We start from the raw sequence: 16,435 nt of genomic DNA on the forward strand, positions 1-16,435 counted from the left end.
TCATTTTCCCATTGAATCACCCAAGTACTTTTGTTGGAAATCAATTAACCACGTATTTATGAGTCTATTTCCAGACTTCTGTTTTGCTCAGTTGATCTACATGTCTATCCTCATGTCAATATCATGTGGTCTTCATTACTGTAACTTTAGAGTATGTCTTAAAATCAAGTACCTGTAGTGTAATTCTTCTAACTTTATTCTTTTTCAAAATTGTTTTGGTTCTTTGCATTTCCATAAAAATCTTAAAGTAAGCTTCTATTTTCAACAATATCCTAGGATTTTTTATTGGGATTTCATTTCAGGCAGAATGGTATCTTAACTATGTTAAGGCTCTCCTCCTATGAACACTGTGTAGCTCTCCACCTATTTAGGTCTGCTTTCTCTCAGCATTCTTCTGCAATTTTTAGTGTACAGGTCTTGTATAAATTTTGCGGAGTCTCTACCCAAGTGTTTCATATTTTTGATGCTATTATAAATGCTGTTTTTTTGAATTTCCAAATGTTTGATGCTAGTTTATAGAAACAGCATTATTTTTTCACACTGACCTTGTATCCTACAACCTAGCTAAACTCACCTATTAGTTTTAGTCGCTTTTTTTGTTGAGTCTGATAAAGGACATGCATTCAGAATATATAAAGAATTCATACAACCCAGTAATAAGTGGACAAACAAGTCAAACTTACAAAGGCAAAAGCTTTAGCATACTCTGCATCAAAGAAGATATACTAGTTCCAAACATGTGGAAATATGTTCAACATTGTTAGTCATTAGCAAAACCCACTGGAATGGCCAAACTTTAAAAGACTGACAATATCAACTGTTGGCAATGATTTGGGGCAATCAAATCTCTCATGCCTTCCTGGTAGGTATAAAATAGGGTACAGTCACTTCTGAAATCAGTTTGACAGTTTCTTATAAATTTAAACATGCATTTACTGGGGCTGGCCCCGTGGCCGAGTGGTTAAGTTCGTGCGCTCCACTGCAGGCGGCCCAGTGTTTCCTTGGTTCGAATCCTGGGCGTGGACATGGCACTGCTGAGGCAGCGTCCCACATGCCACAACTAGAAGGACCCACAACGAAGAATATACAACTATGTACTGGGGGGCTTTGGGGAGAAAAAGGAAAAAAAATAAAATCTTTAAATATGCATTTACTATACATTCTAGCAGTCACATTTCCAGACATTTACCCAAAGGAAATGAAAACATTGTCCAAATAAGTACTTGTATTTGGATTTTCATAGCATCTTTATTCATAGTACAGTCATGCATCACGTAATGACATCTCAGTCAACAATGGACCGCATATACGACGGTGGTCCCATAAGATTAGTACCATATAGGCTAGGTGTGTAGTAAGCTATACTATCTAGGTTTGTGTAAGTACACTCTATGTTCATACAATGACAAAATTGCCTAATGATGCATTTCTCAGAACATATCCTTGTCATTAAGCAATGCATGACTCTAGTTAAAACTGGAAGGTAACCACGTCAACCAGTGAGTGGATAAACAAAATTGTGTTATATTCATAATGAAAATATTACCCTGCAATGAAAAGGAGCAGGCTCGGGGCTGGCCCAGTGGCGCAGAGGTTAAGTTCATACGTTCTGCTTCAGTGGCCTGGGGTTTGCCAGTTTGGATCCGGGTGTGGACGTGGCACCACTTGGCAGGCCATGCTGTGGTAGGCGTCCCACATATAAAGTAGAGGAAGATGGGCATGAATGTTAGCTCAGGGCCAGTCTTCCTCAACAAAAAGAGGAGGATTGGCAGCAGGTGTTAGCTCAGGGCCAGTCTTCCTCAATAAAAAGAGGAGGATTGGCAGCAGGTGTTAGCTCAGGGCTAATCTTCCTCGAAAACAAAAAAAGAGGAGCAGGCTACTGGTAGACATAACAACAGGGATGAATTTCGAACACATTATGTAAGGGAAAGAAATCAGACATGAAAGATCACTTATGGAAAAATTCCATGTATATGACATTTTGGGAAAAATCTAGAGAGACAAAAATCAGGTCAAGGGTTTCTGGAGACTGGAGCTGGAGGAGAAGATTGACTACAAAGGGGCCCAAAGGAAATTTTGGAACTGATAGAGATGTTCTGTATATGATTGCAGTGGTGGTTCACAAATACATACATTTCTCAAAACTCATCAAGTTGAACCTTTAAAATTAATGAGTTATTGTAGGTAAATTTTTCCTCAATGGATTTGCTTGAGAAGAAATCATCTTGAGCCTGTTACTACGAGTGCAAGTCTAGAATCTCTTATCTGAGGCCCCATAGGCCAAATGGGTTTCGGAATTCACAATTTTCGAATTTTTGAAATCTTATACAGTGTATTACATAAAAGCCCCTTGATGCAGGCTTTGGGGTAGCACCCTGTAATCAAACACAGCACCATTTTTGCAGCAAAACATATAGAATATTCACTAAGTAGGATCAATAAATTCCATCTAGAGCCTCTTGTCAGTTCAGATTAGACGTTGCCTGCTATTGTTCTGCCAAATGTGTCATGAAACAACTTCAACTTTTCAGAGCTTTTTGAAGTTCAGAATGGAGAGTAAGGCACTGTGGTCCTGTCCCCGGAGTTTGCTATTTGCTGTAATTTGAGATGCTGAGGTTGGAGCTGAGGGGAGGGGGATTGTGAGGGTGGCAAAAGACAAGACTGGAGAGATGAGTAGACCACAGAGGGTCGCATGGTGCAGTTGAGTATTTTTCTGGGTATAGTTATTTACCACAGCTACTAAAATGGCAGATTAACAAAATCTCAGAGAAAAGAGTACCTGGTCTTTTCTTTAGTGATGAATTCTTGCAATTGCTCATGAAATCCTTACTGTAATAGAAATAGTACATGAAAATCCAATTGTCCATAAAACTTTAAAATACAAATATATCCAAGTCAGGTCCAACATTAAAGTCCTTCAAGACCCCCCACGCTCCTCAGGATAAAGTTCCAGCTCTCAGTTAGTCACAACAAGTTTCAGTGGTCCAGACTCCCTCTCTGTGCCTCCTCTCGCTGCTTCTCTCCCTCCCTCCTTCCGCTGCCCCCACTTCAGCACCTTCAAAACTGCAGCAAATACCCCATTACTTGTTCTGGTTGTTCTCAAACTTTTCTTTGTCTTTGAAGCCTTTTTGACTTTGTTCATGTTCTTCCATCTGCTTAACTGCTATTTTCTTCATTCACTCTCTGGCTAATTTCTATTCTAAAAGGCGATAAATGCTTATAGAGGCTAAACAGAAAACATAAATGGGTAAAGCAGCCAAGGGTGGGGGGATAACGACTAACACATATTGTTACATGAAGCACCTAACATATAGAGCTTTAATGATGGCTTCCTTAATTAAAAGTGATATTAGAGGGGCCAGTCCTGTGGCCAAGTGGTTAAGTTCCCACGCTCTGCTTCTGTAGCATTCATAGGTTTGGATCCTGGGCACGGACCTAGCACTGCTTGTCAAGCCATGCTGTGGTGACATCACACATACAATAGAGGAAGATTGGCACAGATGTTAGCTCAGTAACAATCTTCTTCAAGCAAAATGAGGAAGATTGGCAACAGATGTTAGCCCAGGCCCAATCTTTCTAAAAATAAATAAATAAATAAAGTGATATTAGGCCACAATAAAACAGACGAGGTAACATCGAGAATATAATACTATTATAACTCTTCCCCACTTATCTTAATGAAGTGGAGGTGTTTACACATTATGACATCTTGAATCTTTACCAGTAGCTTCCTACATTAACTCTTTCTGAGACCAAGGGAAAGTATGCTAAGTTGTCATCTTGCAAACAGCACATTTTAAGAAATTTATGCTACATGGGGGCCATCAGTCCTATTCAAAGAGATTCTGTCCCTTCCCTCTAGGAGGTTAGAATCAGCATCAAACACATTACTACAGATAGACGTATTGGAATGCCATTAGGAAGGAAATGGAAACATTAAAACAATACATGGATAAACAGGTAATTGTGGGGCCCGCCTGGTGGCGCAGCGGTTATGTTTGCATGGTCCCCTTCAGCGGCCCGGGGTTCGCTGGTTCGGATCCCAGGTGCGGATGTGGCACCACTTGGCATGCCATGCTGTGGTAGACATCCCACTTATAAAGCAGAGGAAGATCAGCTTAGAAGTTAGCTCAGGGCCAGTCTTCCTCAGCGAGAAGAGGAGGATTGGCAGCAGTTAGCTCAGGGCTACTCGTCCTCAAGAAAAAAAAAACAACAGGTAATTGTATTATGCCAAGATCAAGCATAAGTGGATTTCTAGTGGCAGGAGGCAGTGAGTACCTAATCAGGGCAGAGATCAGAGACTACATGGGGAAAGTGGGCAGGGTGAGGGTAGAGTCGCTCACGTAGTCCTACCCTGGAAGATTTGACTGGAGGAGTACGAATTCAGCAGCTACTACCAGCTTGAATGGGAGCTGAAGAGTCTCTTGCTGTCTTAAAAATGTGTGACTTTTGAATTAGTGAATTGAACGCTGCACATTAAAATATACTATGATAAAGCAGGACGATTCCTTTCCTTTCATCTTTGGCTCTGAGATCATCCTAAAAGAACATTCCTATTGCGTGAGGTATGCTTTTTACTGAAGTAACATCTAAACATGTATTAAATATTTTAATTCCTACTTTCATGTCATATCTTAAATTTTGCCTGCAAAATCAGATGTTTGCTATTTTACCTTGTAACCAAAGTCCTTGAAAATACTCAGGAACAAGATCTAATATAAAAGAAAGCATTTTAGACTTCCAAGAATTACAAGAGATCCTTGCTTCATTGGCCAGATGAACTTCACTTTATGTTAGCCAAAATTTATGAGCACAGAAACCCTTTAGATAATTAGAGCTAAGTTGGAGCCCTCTGCCTATTGGATCTTATATAAGGAAGGCATATTTCAAGAAAAGGAGGGGTGCCAGTGGGTGGATGGGTGACTTGACAAACTTCCATTGGGTTGCAGAGATTTTAAACTCAGTCCCGTGGACAGCCCACCCTCTCCTCCGGCAATACATTCAAGGTCACTGGGGAACGTCTTTTTCGTGTGTGACTAAATCCGCAATATCTAGTATTCCACCCAATTCCTCACGTCGTATCTTCAGCGGAGATGCTCTCTCCTTGTTTGTGAAAGAACTCTTGAGACACATGATTTGGAGATATTACATTGCCTCTAAGGATTGCCCTCTCTAGACAGGTCCTTTAATCTTTCTTAAAGGTCTTATTTTCCAATCCTTTAATCATCTCTGTGGTAAAAAACTAAGTTGCCATCCTGCTCTGTCTCACTCTGGATGTAGGCGCTGACTAGTATAAGTCCTACGAGTTATATTTATATTTTTCCAGCCAAGTGTTACCTTTCCTGTTTAAATTGAAGTGTTGCTGTTGACTCATCATATCTCTTTGAAAAACAACAATAACACAACATAGCTTTGAACATAGTTCAAAATAAGACACAGAGCGTACAAGTAAACCAGAATTATCTTTTCTTTGTGTTGCTCTGGTTCCCTTTTGGAACCGACTTCACTGGAAAGATGAGCCTTGATTATCCATTTTCACCAAAATAGCATTTACCAAGGCAGGAGTATTGAGTCCAGGTAAGCAAAATGATTGTTCCTTTCATCTCAGCAATTCCACACCTACTCACCTTCCAATTGACTTTTTATAGAATATTAGTTTGCATTAAAAAAAATCCATCTAGTTGCATTGGAAAAACACTTCCCTGCCACACTCCGGGCCGATACCATGTTGCAGCTGCTCCTATTTAACGGATAATTGTAGCCTCACTCTCCTACAAGGAACTAATTCTGATTTTGAAAGGATTTGTCCTCACAGTTTATCCTGATGGAGAGGACTGGATTATTGCTGTGTAAAATAGCTGAATAGTCCTATTATAGCTATTATGCCCCAAATGTTGTATATTGTTGAAGATCAAAGTACTGTACCACACTCAATGGTGAGACGCACAAGCATGGCATACTTCCCATATTATGTAAAAAATACTGCATTTTATGAGTCATTTAGTACCATGTGAGGTATCTGTGGACCTTATATCACTTCCGTCAAACTTTCCTCATCATTCTAAAATCCTTTATTTTCTAGTTGAAAGCCTTACAATCTAGTCATTTCTCACCAGTCTTCCCCAGGGAATAAACTTCAGTCCTCTTTGTTCTCCTGGTGCGTTATATTACACATTACACATTATTCTAGTTTACATTTAAATTACTTTAGAAAAATATTAAACAACTCTGGACAACAGTAAATTCCAACTGGTAAATTGAGAAAATGTAAACATTTCCCATCAAAACTTTCATTAAGATGTTTTTCAAACCTCCAAAATGTGTTGAACTCAGTGTTGGTTAGGTTCTAAGGAAACAGCTATTTCACCCCAAAACCTCGCTAGGAAGGTAAACCCGGATACATATGCATAACAAGTCACCTTTAATATAAGGCGGCCCATATGAGGTATCAGATAAATAGCATTTAACTAGAATGAGACTTTCTTCTACACGAGAGACTGGGGCATCAGCTTTACTGCAAAGCTCACCCTTAACGAAGAGGCCAGTGAAAGACTGAATATCAATTTAGCTATAAAAGATGGCAAGCTTTGATTTTAGTTTGAACATTTGGCATTTCAAAATAAATCCCTCTCTAAGATGTTTCATTCTCATAGTCAATATACAGAGGGCTTCTACCGTTAGAGAAAAACTAACTCCAAAATCTAACAAAAGATGCCCCGAAGGAAGTGCCATCTTTTTGTTGAATGATTTTTATAAGACTCCCATAAATCATGGATAGGATTAACTGTCTAGAGGATATTTTTCCTAAAGTAACATATTCTGTCTGTAATTTGGAGACGTTACTACAAGATTAGGACTTACCTACATAGTGCAAACGATCAGTAAACATAAAATGTGGTCAATGAAAACAACCACAAATTTGAAACACAATAATTTATGAAACTATAATTAAAATGAAGATGGGTAATGTTTAGGGAACAAAATCAAATGGTAAGCGTGGTTTGTAATCACTGGTTAAGGTTTCCAAAGTAATTTGTAAAACGAAATGAGACAGTGAAATTTAATGTAAAGAAATTAGGAACAGGTCTAGGACCTAGTAGGCATTTTATACATTGTAGTTATTGATATTATTACATCAATATTAGTAAGGAGATGTTTTGTTCATAGTCACATATTTTCTGGTAATAAGAGTATATAATGTTCCTGGTTCAGATGACCAAATTGTAATTTAAACTTACACAACAATTCATTCATGTTTAGTCAGAGTAACTGGTGAATCCATCTAAAAGGGCAGTGCAGGTGATGGGGTCCTGCGAGCGGTGAGCTTCAGTGTCTCCTTGTGAGATCCACTACAAAATAGCAATCCAGCCAGTAAAGTTTATTGAGGAAAATTTCGTGCTTTTAATATTCCCTTTGTGCCCATCTTATCTTTACTTCTAGATCAGTGGTTCTTAACCTTTCCTGAAATTTAAAACCTCTGGAGAGGTTTTGAAAATTGCTACATCCAGATCCTACTCTAAATGAATGGGATCAGAATGTACGGGGGCGGGGTCCAGGCATGAGTCTTTCTCCAAGCTTCGAAGGTGACTCCACTGACCAGACAAGGTTGGAAATACTGCTCTAGAAGACTATAAACACATCTAACTCAGAATCTGTTGCAAGTAATTTGTTTTTATACGTCAGTTTATACGCAATGCATATAATAGTGCTTTGTCCTGCTCATAGGCCTTTGTTGAATAATGTACAAAGGAAGGAATGAATGCACCGCGATAACTGGCGACACTTATCCATGATATGGAGTTGAATGTCCCAGCAATTGAAAAGTAGTACAATGCCTCTCTACTATTTTATTTTCTAAATTAATAAGATTTACTCAGAGGTTAGCTATTCAACTTTCCCCTAGTTTTTCTTGGTAGAAGTACACCCATTCAGTATATGACAGGCCTTGGGTGGAGCATTTTCGAGTATTTTTTCAGATCCCACTGAGATGATCTTCATGGTTTACTCTATGTATGAGTGGAGTTGAGAGCTTTTTGTTTTTATCAACAGCTCACATTTCCACCTAAGTTGGGAAAAACCCAGTCCTCCTCCTGTGTTTCTCTTCTCTTCTCACACTATTACCACACTCACAACACTTCTGACACCAGATGTGTGGTGGTTTTTCCCACACCAAGCAATTCTGTGACACCAGCTGGGTGCCCTACAATTTAATGCAATTCTGACCCTACCAACCTGGAGATGGTATCAGATCCCAGAGGTTAAGGGCTCAGGGGCACAAGACCGTCCCCAAACCCCTGTTTCAGATGCCAATCACAAGTCCAGGTTGTTAGCTGTGCTTCTGACCCATTATCTATAAATCAGAGGTTACACAACCCCTTTCTCAGGTTCAACTAATTTGCCAGAGCAGCTCACAGAACTCAAGAAAACTGTTTCCTTACTATTTACCAGATTATTATAAAAAGATACGATAAAGGATACAGATGAACATCCAGATGGAAGAGATGTGTAGGGCAAGGTATGCGGGAAGGGGCAGGGAGCTTCCATGCCCTGTCAGGGCTCACGGCTCAGCCAGCACCTCCATGTGTTCGGAAGCTCTCCAAACCCTGTGCTTTTGGGATTTTTATGGAGACCGCATCACGTAGGCATGATGGATCATTAACTCCATTTTCATTCCCACCCGCTGTTGACCTTCATGGTCTACTCTCCATGTATGAATGATTATAGAGTTAAGAGCGTTTCTTCTTTTTTTGTTTTTAAATAGACAAGTTTTTTTTTTTTATTTTAAAGATTAGTCATTGAGCTAACAACTGTTACCGATCTTTTTTCTTTCTTTTTTTTTTTCCTTCTGCTTTTTCTCCCCGAATCCCCCCAGTACATAGTTGTATATTTTAGTTGTGGGTCCTTCTAGTTGTGACACGTGGGATGCCACCTCAACGTGGCCTGATGAGTGGTGCCATGTCCGTGCCCAGGATCCGAACCAGCGAAACCCCGGGCCGCCGTAGTGGAGCATTTGAACTTAACCACTGGGCCACAGGGCCGGCCCCAAGAGCGTTTCTTCTTAACAGCTCACATTCCCCCATCACACCACACCATACACAAACGTATCACTTCGACTCTACACACAGCTCATGGAAGAAACCAGGCCCTTGATTAAGTAGAGGGACACACAGATACCATGCTTTTGGGTTCTTCCTCAAGACAGAGGAAAGTGGTAGGTAGGTGGAGCAAAGTGGAGACATCATTATCTTCCCTCAGGTGTCAAGATGTTGATAACAATATTGTTCCCGCCCTAAACCATTTCATGTTCCTGATGTTTACAGGGCCATCACATAGAAATCAATTATGGACTCTAATAAAGGTATTACAAATTGAATTTTGAACTATGTAATATGTTGTAATAAATGCTGGATTGACGACAGAAATTTAAGTTTAGGAATGTTTAACCCTAAAAGGGTTATTTTTTTTTTTAAATTGTGGAAGGAAATACATATAGGCACATTTTAGCATCCAGAATTTAATTTTGAACTCTGATGTTACAAACCACAAAACTTCATTTAAATTTTATTATAAAGAACTTTATTATGAGAAAGAACATATTTTCTATTTCTTACTCTTATTTTGTGGCTTGACGGACCTATGACTATGGAGGCTTTTCTGAATCCAGTGGAGAGGAATTCTTTTTTCTCACTGCTCCCTCTCCCTACACCAATCTCCACCATGTCAAATCTTGGGGTAGGGAGGAAGCTGGATTTTTGCTACTTAGAAAAATGATGAAAGGAAGAAAGAAAACAGCAGCTTAAGAGAAAAAGGATGTAAGGAGTACAAAGCAATCTTAACGAAATGTTCCTAAAGGAGCCATGTACGAACACCCAATGATGTCAATTTTATCCTTTCTTATATTGTCTTCTTAGATCTTTTCCCCAATCTCTCTGCTTGTATGGGACTTGTGCTCTCAACCGCAGAGGAGGCAACATAGCTGTGGGAAAGTTGCATAGAGCAGTCGACAATCAACCTGCACTAGAAGGTTGTGTGGAGTGGCAAAATGTTATTAGTATCCTCCTTGGCCCCAGAAACAAGTGGAACAGATGAAGTACTTCCAGCCTCCTTTGCAGGGTCTTGGGCCCTAGCGTGAGGGGCTGCTCCTTCCCAGGATGGTAAATATCACCCACTCCCGCTCGGTCTTCCCTCCAAAGACAGAGGCCCTGGGGATAAATCTGTTGGACAGTGGGCAAGATACACTAAACTTTCCCAACCACCGGGAGGCAAGAAGTTGCAAATTTCCGGGGTTGAGAGGTAAAGTGGGAAGACATGACTGGAGGTCTCCTGACCCCACTTACCGAACAGAGAAATGGGGAGGCTCGTTCCAGGTCTTCCGTGGACCGCCAAGAGCATACTGGGCTTCCAACTATAAAAAAACTAGAGTCCCATAAGGGGAAACTAGCAAGGTCACGTGTTTGCCCGATTGTGTGTGATGAAAATTGTTTTCTTATTTACCGTTTGAATTACCCCAGGGGTCTTTTGCGAGTCCTTAAGGCAGCCCTGGCCTTCGCAAACCCTTCAGTGGGCACGGATCACGGGCACATGAGGACTGGAAACAGGAGCCAGCAACAGGAGGGAAGCGACTCTTAGGACCCATTCACATGCTGCAGTCCGCTCCCGGCCCTGGGACAGTAGCCCACTCAGAGTACACGGAGGGTTCGCGCTCCCTGCTGGTTCCCAGCCCCCAGGAGCCGCGCTGCGTGCAACAGTCACCTGCAGCAGGGGTTGGGAATAGGGGTGGCAGGACAGGCGCCGAGGGAGTCGTGGTGGATACAGACAGGGGTGGGGAGCGCCGCGAAGGGGGTGGCAGGAGCGGGGTGGGGCCGGGGCGGGCCCGGGGGCGGGGCTGCGGGGCGGGGTGCGCCACAGCGCCCCCTGGCCGCGCGCTCCCCGCCGTGCCCCGCAGCGGCCGGTGGTTCAGGCTCGCCAGCCCCTTTGTGTGCGACGCGCTGGCCCGGAGGAGTGCGGCTCCGGCACAGCTGAGGCTCCCCGGGGTCCCGCCGCCTCGGCCCGGGCCCGGACGCGCTTTCCTTCTCCTTCTCCGCTCCTCCCTCCTCCCGCCCCCGGCCCCGAGCCGCAGCCATTGGGCTGCGAGCAGCCCGCGTCCTGCCGCGCACCCTACCCCGCCCGGCCCGGCCCGGCCCGGGACGCTCACCCCCTACTCTCGCCCTGTCCCCTTCTTCATTCCTCCCCCCATCCCAGGCCTCCAAGGTGGAGAAAATAAACTAAAAGCAGAGCAACTCAGATACTCCAATAAAACGCCCAGGACCTAGAGCCCGAGCGCGAGCGCGTGTGCCGGGCGGCGAGGGGCGCGGGAGGCGGGGATGGGGGGGCGGGCGGGGGGACAATGAGCGCATGAAGTTACCTGCCCGGCGGCAGCGGCGGCGGTGGCGGCGGGGCCGGGAGGCGGCGGCGGAGCAGGCTGCGCGCTCGGCGCCGACGGGTGCGCGCCGCGGCTTGGGGGAGAGTTGAGCGCTTTTCCCCCCTCTTTTTTTTTTTTTCTTTTTTTTTTCTCCTCTTCTTCTTAAACAAACCACAAACGGATGTGAGGGAAGGAAGGTGTTTCTTTTACTCCTGAGTCCAGACACCTCTCTCTGTTCCGTGTAAGCTTGTTTTGCCGAGCACTTTTTTAAAAAAGGAAAAGAAAAGGAGTTGCTTGATGTGAGAGTGAAATGGACGTAAGATTTTATCCACCTCCAGCCCAGCCCGCCGCTGCGCCCGACGCTCCCTGTCTGGGACCTTCTCCCTGCCTGGACCCCTACTATTGCAACAAGGTGAACGCTCTGCTTTTGTTTCCACCGTGTTCTCGCTGCTTGATCCTGGGAGGGGGGCGGCGGCGGCCGAGCCAGCTCGGCGGCCGGGGCCGGTCGGCGGAGGCCGGTCCCGGGCGCGCTCGGCTCGCAGCCCGCTAAGCCCTTCGTGCGCTTCGGTAGTAAATATTGTGCAGCAGCTCCGGGGGTTTGCCAAACACCGCGGTTGTGCGGAAAGTGACACGATTTGCTCGGATTCTTTCCTTCCTGCTGTTCGCGACTAAGGAGCCCTGCCTAGGTTTGCCGGGGGGCGTTTAAAAAAAATTAAGAGAAAACCAGGGAATACTTTGGGGGTGTGTCTGGGGTCCGGGAACGGAGGCAGAGAGTAAGAGAATTCAGTTGATTTTCCAGTTTCCCCTTCTCCCTCCCTCCTTCTCGCGGGCAGAGGGGGCTCGTGGCACCGCTTCCCTGCCCGGATTAGTTGCCAGGGGAGCAGTCGGGAGTCGGGGTGCAGGGACCCGGGAGACGCCTCCGCCCCCCACCAGGAAAATTACTCCACAACTCTTTTGTTTGCCCAAACGCGTTCGGGCGCCCGGGCCCGGTGTTCGGACGCCGGTCTGCCGGCCAGGGTGTAGCGGGGCGGCCGGGGCTGGGGGACAGCTCCCGCTTGGGGGGTGCGCGCGGAAATCACAAGTTTGTTAGGAGCTGGGCGAGCGCGCCGCAGTCACGTCCAAAGCTCCCGCACGCGGCCGGGGGCTGGAGCAGGGTCCCAGGCTGGGCTGTACCCACAGTCGGGTGACCCCCCGTGCCAAGGCCGCGGGGAACTGGGGCGAGGCTGACCATGCCGGTGGCCCTCGGTGTGGGCGCCGGCCGGGGCTCCGGAGCTCCTCTCCTGCCAAGGCTAGAACTGTCGGGGTGCGCAGGGAGGGGGTTACTGGCGGGGATTCTCGAACTCTCAGCCTAGAGAGGGAGGACGCGCGGGGACCGGCATCGGAGAGCAGCCGCAGGGCCACGGCCGTCCCCACCTCGGGCTTATTGGACGCGTCTAAGCAGTCCCCCCTGGTCAACGTCGGCAGGGAGAATTGAGTTCTCTGAAACGCGGGGTGAGCCGTTTAGACGCCTAGCTCCTGCTTCGTGGTCAACCTGCCTGATTCTCACTACCCACTGCAAGCAATTCCGTGTTGGCCCCTTGGTGAATTCCACTGGATAAATCGTTGGAACTCCTAACATTTGCCCGGTGGCGAGTCATCATCAAACAGCTTTTTTACGTGATACAGAGGTATTTAGCGCGCTGCATCCTCAGCCCGGGGCTCCCCACCACGCAACCGACTCGAAGCACAGAGTCTTGGTCAGTCGGGACACACTCACACACACACACACACATACACAAACACACACACAGCTATGAGTTAAGTGAACCACAGATATAACCCTGTGGAGAAGATCCTGGGTGCTGTGTACAGTGTAAGACCCAGTAAAAGGGATGTGCTGTGTGCCGATGATGTTGAGGCAAGTTTGAAATGAGGGAAATCTAGGCTTGTACAAGGCAGAATGGCTTTTCATTGTACAGGGAGCCCTTTGCTAGGGGCAAGTTGGCAGGCACGGGTAACTTTGACGAGGGAAGTTTGTGTGATGAAGTTTCATTATTTGTTGGTAACATAGTTCTTTTATTTTAAAATCTGTTTTGCCTTTATAAGCAGCTATTTTGTGTTGGTCACATTTTATTTTGCTTTTAACACTATTACTAATACTAATAAAAATGATGATAAAGTCGCAGTCCTGTCTTGGATAGTAAAGACATATTCCACAGTAGTAACTGGAACCAAAAGGTCAGAACCATTTTGACGGTGAAACTGGACAAATCTTATTAAATTTATCAGTGATTTTCGGCTCCAAAAAGAAGGTAATGACTTGGATACACATTTCACTCGTCATTCTTGTGGTAGGAGGGTCAGATTTAATTTAAAAGTTAAATGCTTTGGAAAATCAAAAATTACTTCAATATATTAAATCATTTTCCAATTAAGTGCTTTAAATAATTTTAGTGGGTTGCGCTTTGAATTGAATAAATTAATTTAGAAAGTCTTCAGAATTTCTTTAGTAGCTCATTGAAGTTCCTTTTAAGTCATCCGGTGTATGAGGACAAACTGTTCTTTTTAAATGCAAATTAGCCACCCTTTCTATAGACTAGTTGCAAGTCTTCTGTTTAAGTTATCCAGGGAATAATGGATTTTTAAAGATGCAAAGTCATAAGATATACTTCTAATAGTAGGAAAAGACTTCATGGAAATGTTTCTCCCAGGATGCCTTCTCCTGCTCTTCTCTGTGTAGCAGTCTATCAAATATATTTGTCACTAATCCCTGCTTATATTAAATGTACTGAGTAGGTTTGCTAGGCCTCAGACAGCCTAGGCACTGTTTTTTTCCACTCCATCGCGATTAGCTTTGATACACAATTTCTGTCCAGCTCCACAGTTTTACTTGCTTAGAATGTAGTCAACTAGCGTCCATTTTTGCAGGGCCTCAAGTGGATTTGCAGGGGTATGGAAGATGGGCAGAAGTTTCAAAGAGGTGAAATAACAAATCTGTGTCTACATTTAGTAAAAACAAGTTGGATCAGACTTCCCCAGAAGAGGCAGGACTGCAAAGTAAACCTTGTCTCTTTCAGAGGGGTAATGAATATGTAGTTTATTATAAGAAACAGTGACTTTGTCAGGTTATTTGTTTTTAATAGGATGATAAGATCATAAATTACTAATTATCTTTATTTTAAATCTGTCAACACTTTCCTAAAGTTGGTGTGCTACATCCTAGCAGAACCAGTATCTTTCTCTGCTTCAGGATCAGGCAGTTGTAACTAGAGTTTCCCCTTTGACGTTTTTTCAATGTCAGAAGAGACCCTAATTGAGAAAATGAACACACTCTTCCTGAAGCTTTTCTAAACTAAAATGTGGTTGTTTTACTCTGCTGACATTTTCCAGCGCTGCTGCTCTATAGATTGCCAAAACACTTCTTACATTTTTCAGTTAATAAACTCTATAGGAAGAATTTTTTGGAAACAGTCTAATCTAGTGTTGCTTTCTTCTAAGAGCGCATTACCTTATGAACACATCACTGTGCAAACTGCCCTCCATTTTCACGTAGCCCATTGCAGGAGAAAAGTGAGAACAATGCAAATGATGTTGGTTATGGCAACTGCATGAGGCATCTCTTATTCAAACAGCCAGAATGGATGGCATGTTGCTGTATATAGGTCAGCCTTTCACATAGCACCATAGCTCATAGACTGGACAGAAACATGTAGGCTCGAAGTAACAGTGTTCACCACTTGCAACTTAAAGCACGGCTATATTTCAGACATTGAGAGATGGGGACCATAATCGAGTTTCATCTAATTAAGACTTTTAAGTAACATTGCATCCCTTCAGTGAACTGAATATTACCCAAAGAAATTAGATTGCAGGAGCTCACAATTGGAGTTCAGTAGTAAAATAGAGTCCTATTTTTTGTTTTAGTTGAAGATGTCAGCATCAGTTTAAATATATACCTACAGAGTAATAACAGTTCCTTTCAGTTTCTTAGTGCAGTGTCATTTCTAAAGATTGTTTTCACTGATTTTATGCTAAATTGGGACAAAGAAGTGGCACTTTTTCATTTTTACAATGATGTGATGTGTTCAGTTATTGCTCAGTATCTGCTCACATAAGGAGTAGTAATACAATTATGTTATGACATGGCTAATGACAGGGATGCTGACCTCTGCCAGCAGTGGGAGAGGAAATAATGATCTTTACTGTTCTCAGTGGCTGCTTTTGTGGAATCAAGCCCTGAATCTTTTCTCTGGTTGATTTAGACACAGGAAAGTCCAGAACACGAACCCATGCTTAATACCAACTATATACAGAGGAAAGAATTATGGTTGTTTGGAGTATTGTGCTTTTGTCATTGAGATAAGGAAGGACAGCGTATAATCTCTTCATATAAACATAGGAGGAGGGACCTATTTGAGATGAACTCTGTGTTAAAATGTCAGGGCTAACATTGGACGTCTGATAACTTTTGAGAGAAACAAGATTCATTATTGTCTCTGCAAAATCACCTTTGAGCTTATTTTCCTATTTAGAGTATTATGTATTGTGCTTTAGTGTGGCAAAACTCATCACATCTAAAATAAAGGATTTGCAAGCACACTAAGGTGGAGTCATTATTCCTACTTTAATTAATAAGTGTAAGAAAAAGGACGAGGATGGGAGAAGGAGGAGGAAGGGAGGGTTATAAGCCATTTAGAGCATCATGCTTGATTAGTTCTCTATCCACCTCCTTAACTTCTAGGATTTGGGGAAATTCATAGTTGATAATTTGGGGCCTCGTTAGTGTAATTAAAACTGCCCTGGGAGTTTTATTGGCTGACATCTTTCCTAAGTTTTGAGGTCTTTAAATATGTTTTAAATAAATTTGTAGGTAAGAAAGAGCATAACCTAAGCAATCATGTGGTTTTGGCCACTAAATCAGATATCATACAAAACCCTCAAATATAGCTATCTTGACTTTGTGGGATATTTCAGTGTCACAAATTCCAATTTTAAACGTCTATGCAAAAATTATAGTTGTGAACTTTGGAGAGATTTAATGTTATTTTTAACATA

The 16,435-nt window shown here is 43.4% G+C and overlaps 1 protein-coding gene and 1 long non-coding RNA gene across 4 annotated transcripts in view; one reads left to right on the forward strand and one right to left on the reverse strand.

Moving 5' to 3' along the window:
* Positions 1-11,513, reverse strand: part of LOC139039896 (uncharacterized) — a 127,736-nt gene extending 116,223 nt beyond the window's left edge. Inside the window, exon 1 of the long non-coding RNA XR_011493195.1 lies at positions 11,405-11,513. This is a non-coding gene — a long non-coding RNA (uncharacterized lncRNA). The remainder of the gene's footprint in view (positions 1-11,404) is intronic.
* TOX (thymocyte selection associated high mobility group box) overlaps positions 11,368-16,435 on the forward strand; it is a 291,493-nt gene continuing 286,425 nt past the window's right edge. The window contains exon 1 of one of the 3 annotated variants that reach the window (XM_014857804.3): positions 11,368-11,813. In XM_014857804.3, coding sequence (XP_014713290.1) covers positions 11,712-11,813 — 102 coding nt within the window. In that variant the 5' untranslated portion in view covers positions 11,368-11,711. Of the gene's footprint in view, positions 11,814-12,486; positions 13,069-16,435 lie in introns of those variants that run through there. The other 2 variants (XM_044780190.2, XM_070481218.1) reach the window with 2 other exon arrangements.

This window comes from Equus asinus, chromosome 12 (genome assembly GCF_041296235.1).
Source record: "Equus asinus isolate D_3611 breed Donkey chromosome 12, EquAss-T2T_v2, whole genome shotgun sequence".
Taxonomy (NCBI): Eukaryota; Metazoa; Chordata; class Mammalia; order Perissodactyla; family Equidae; genus Equus; species Equus asinus.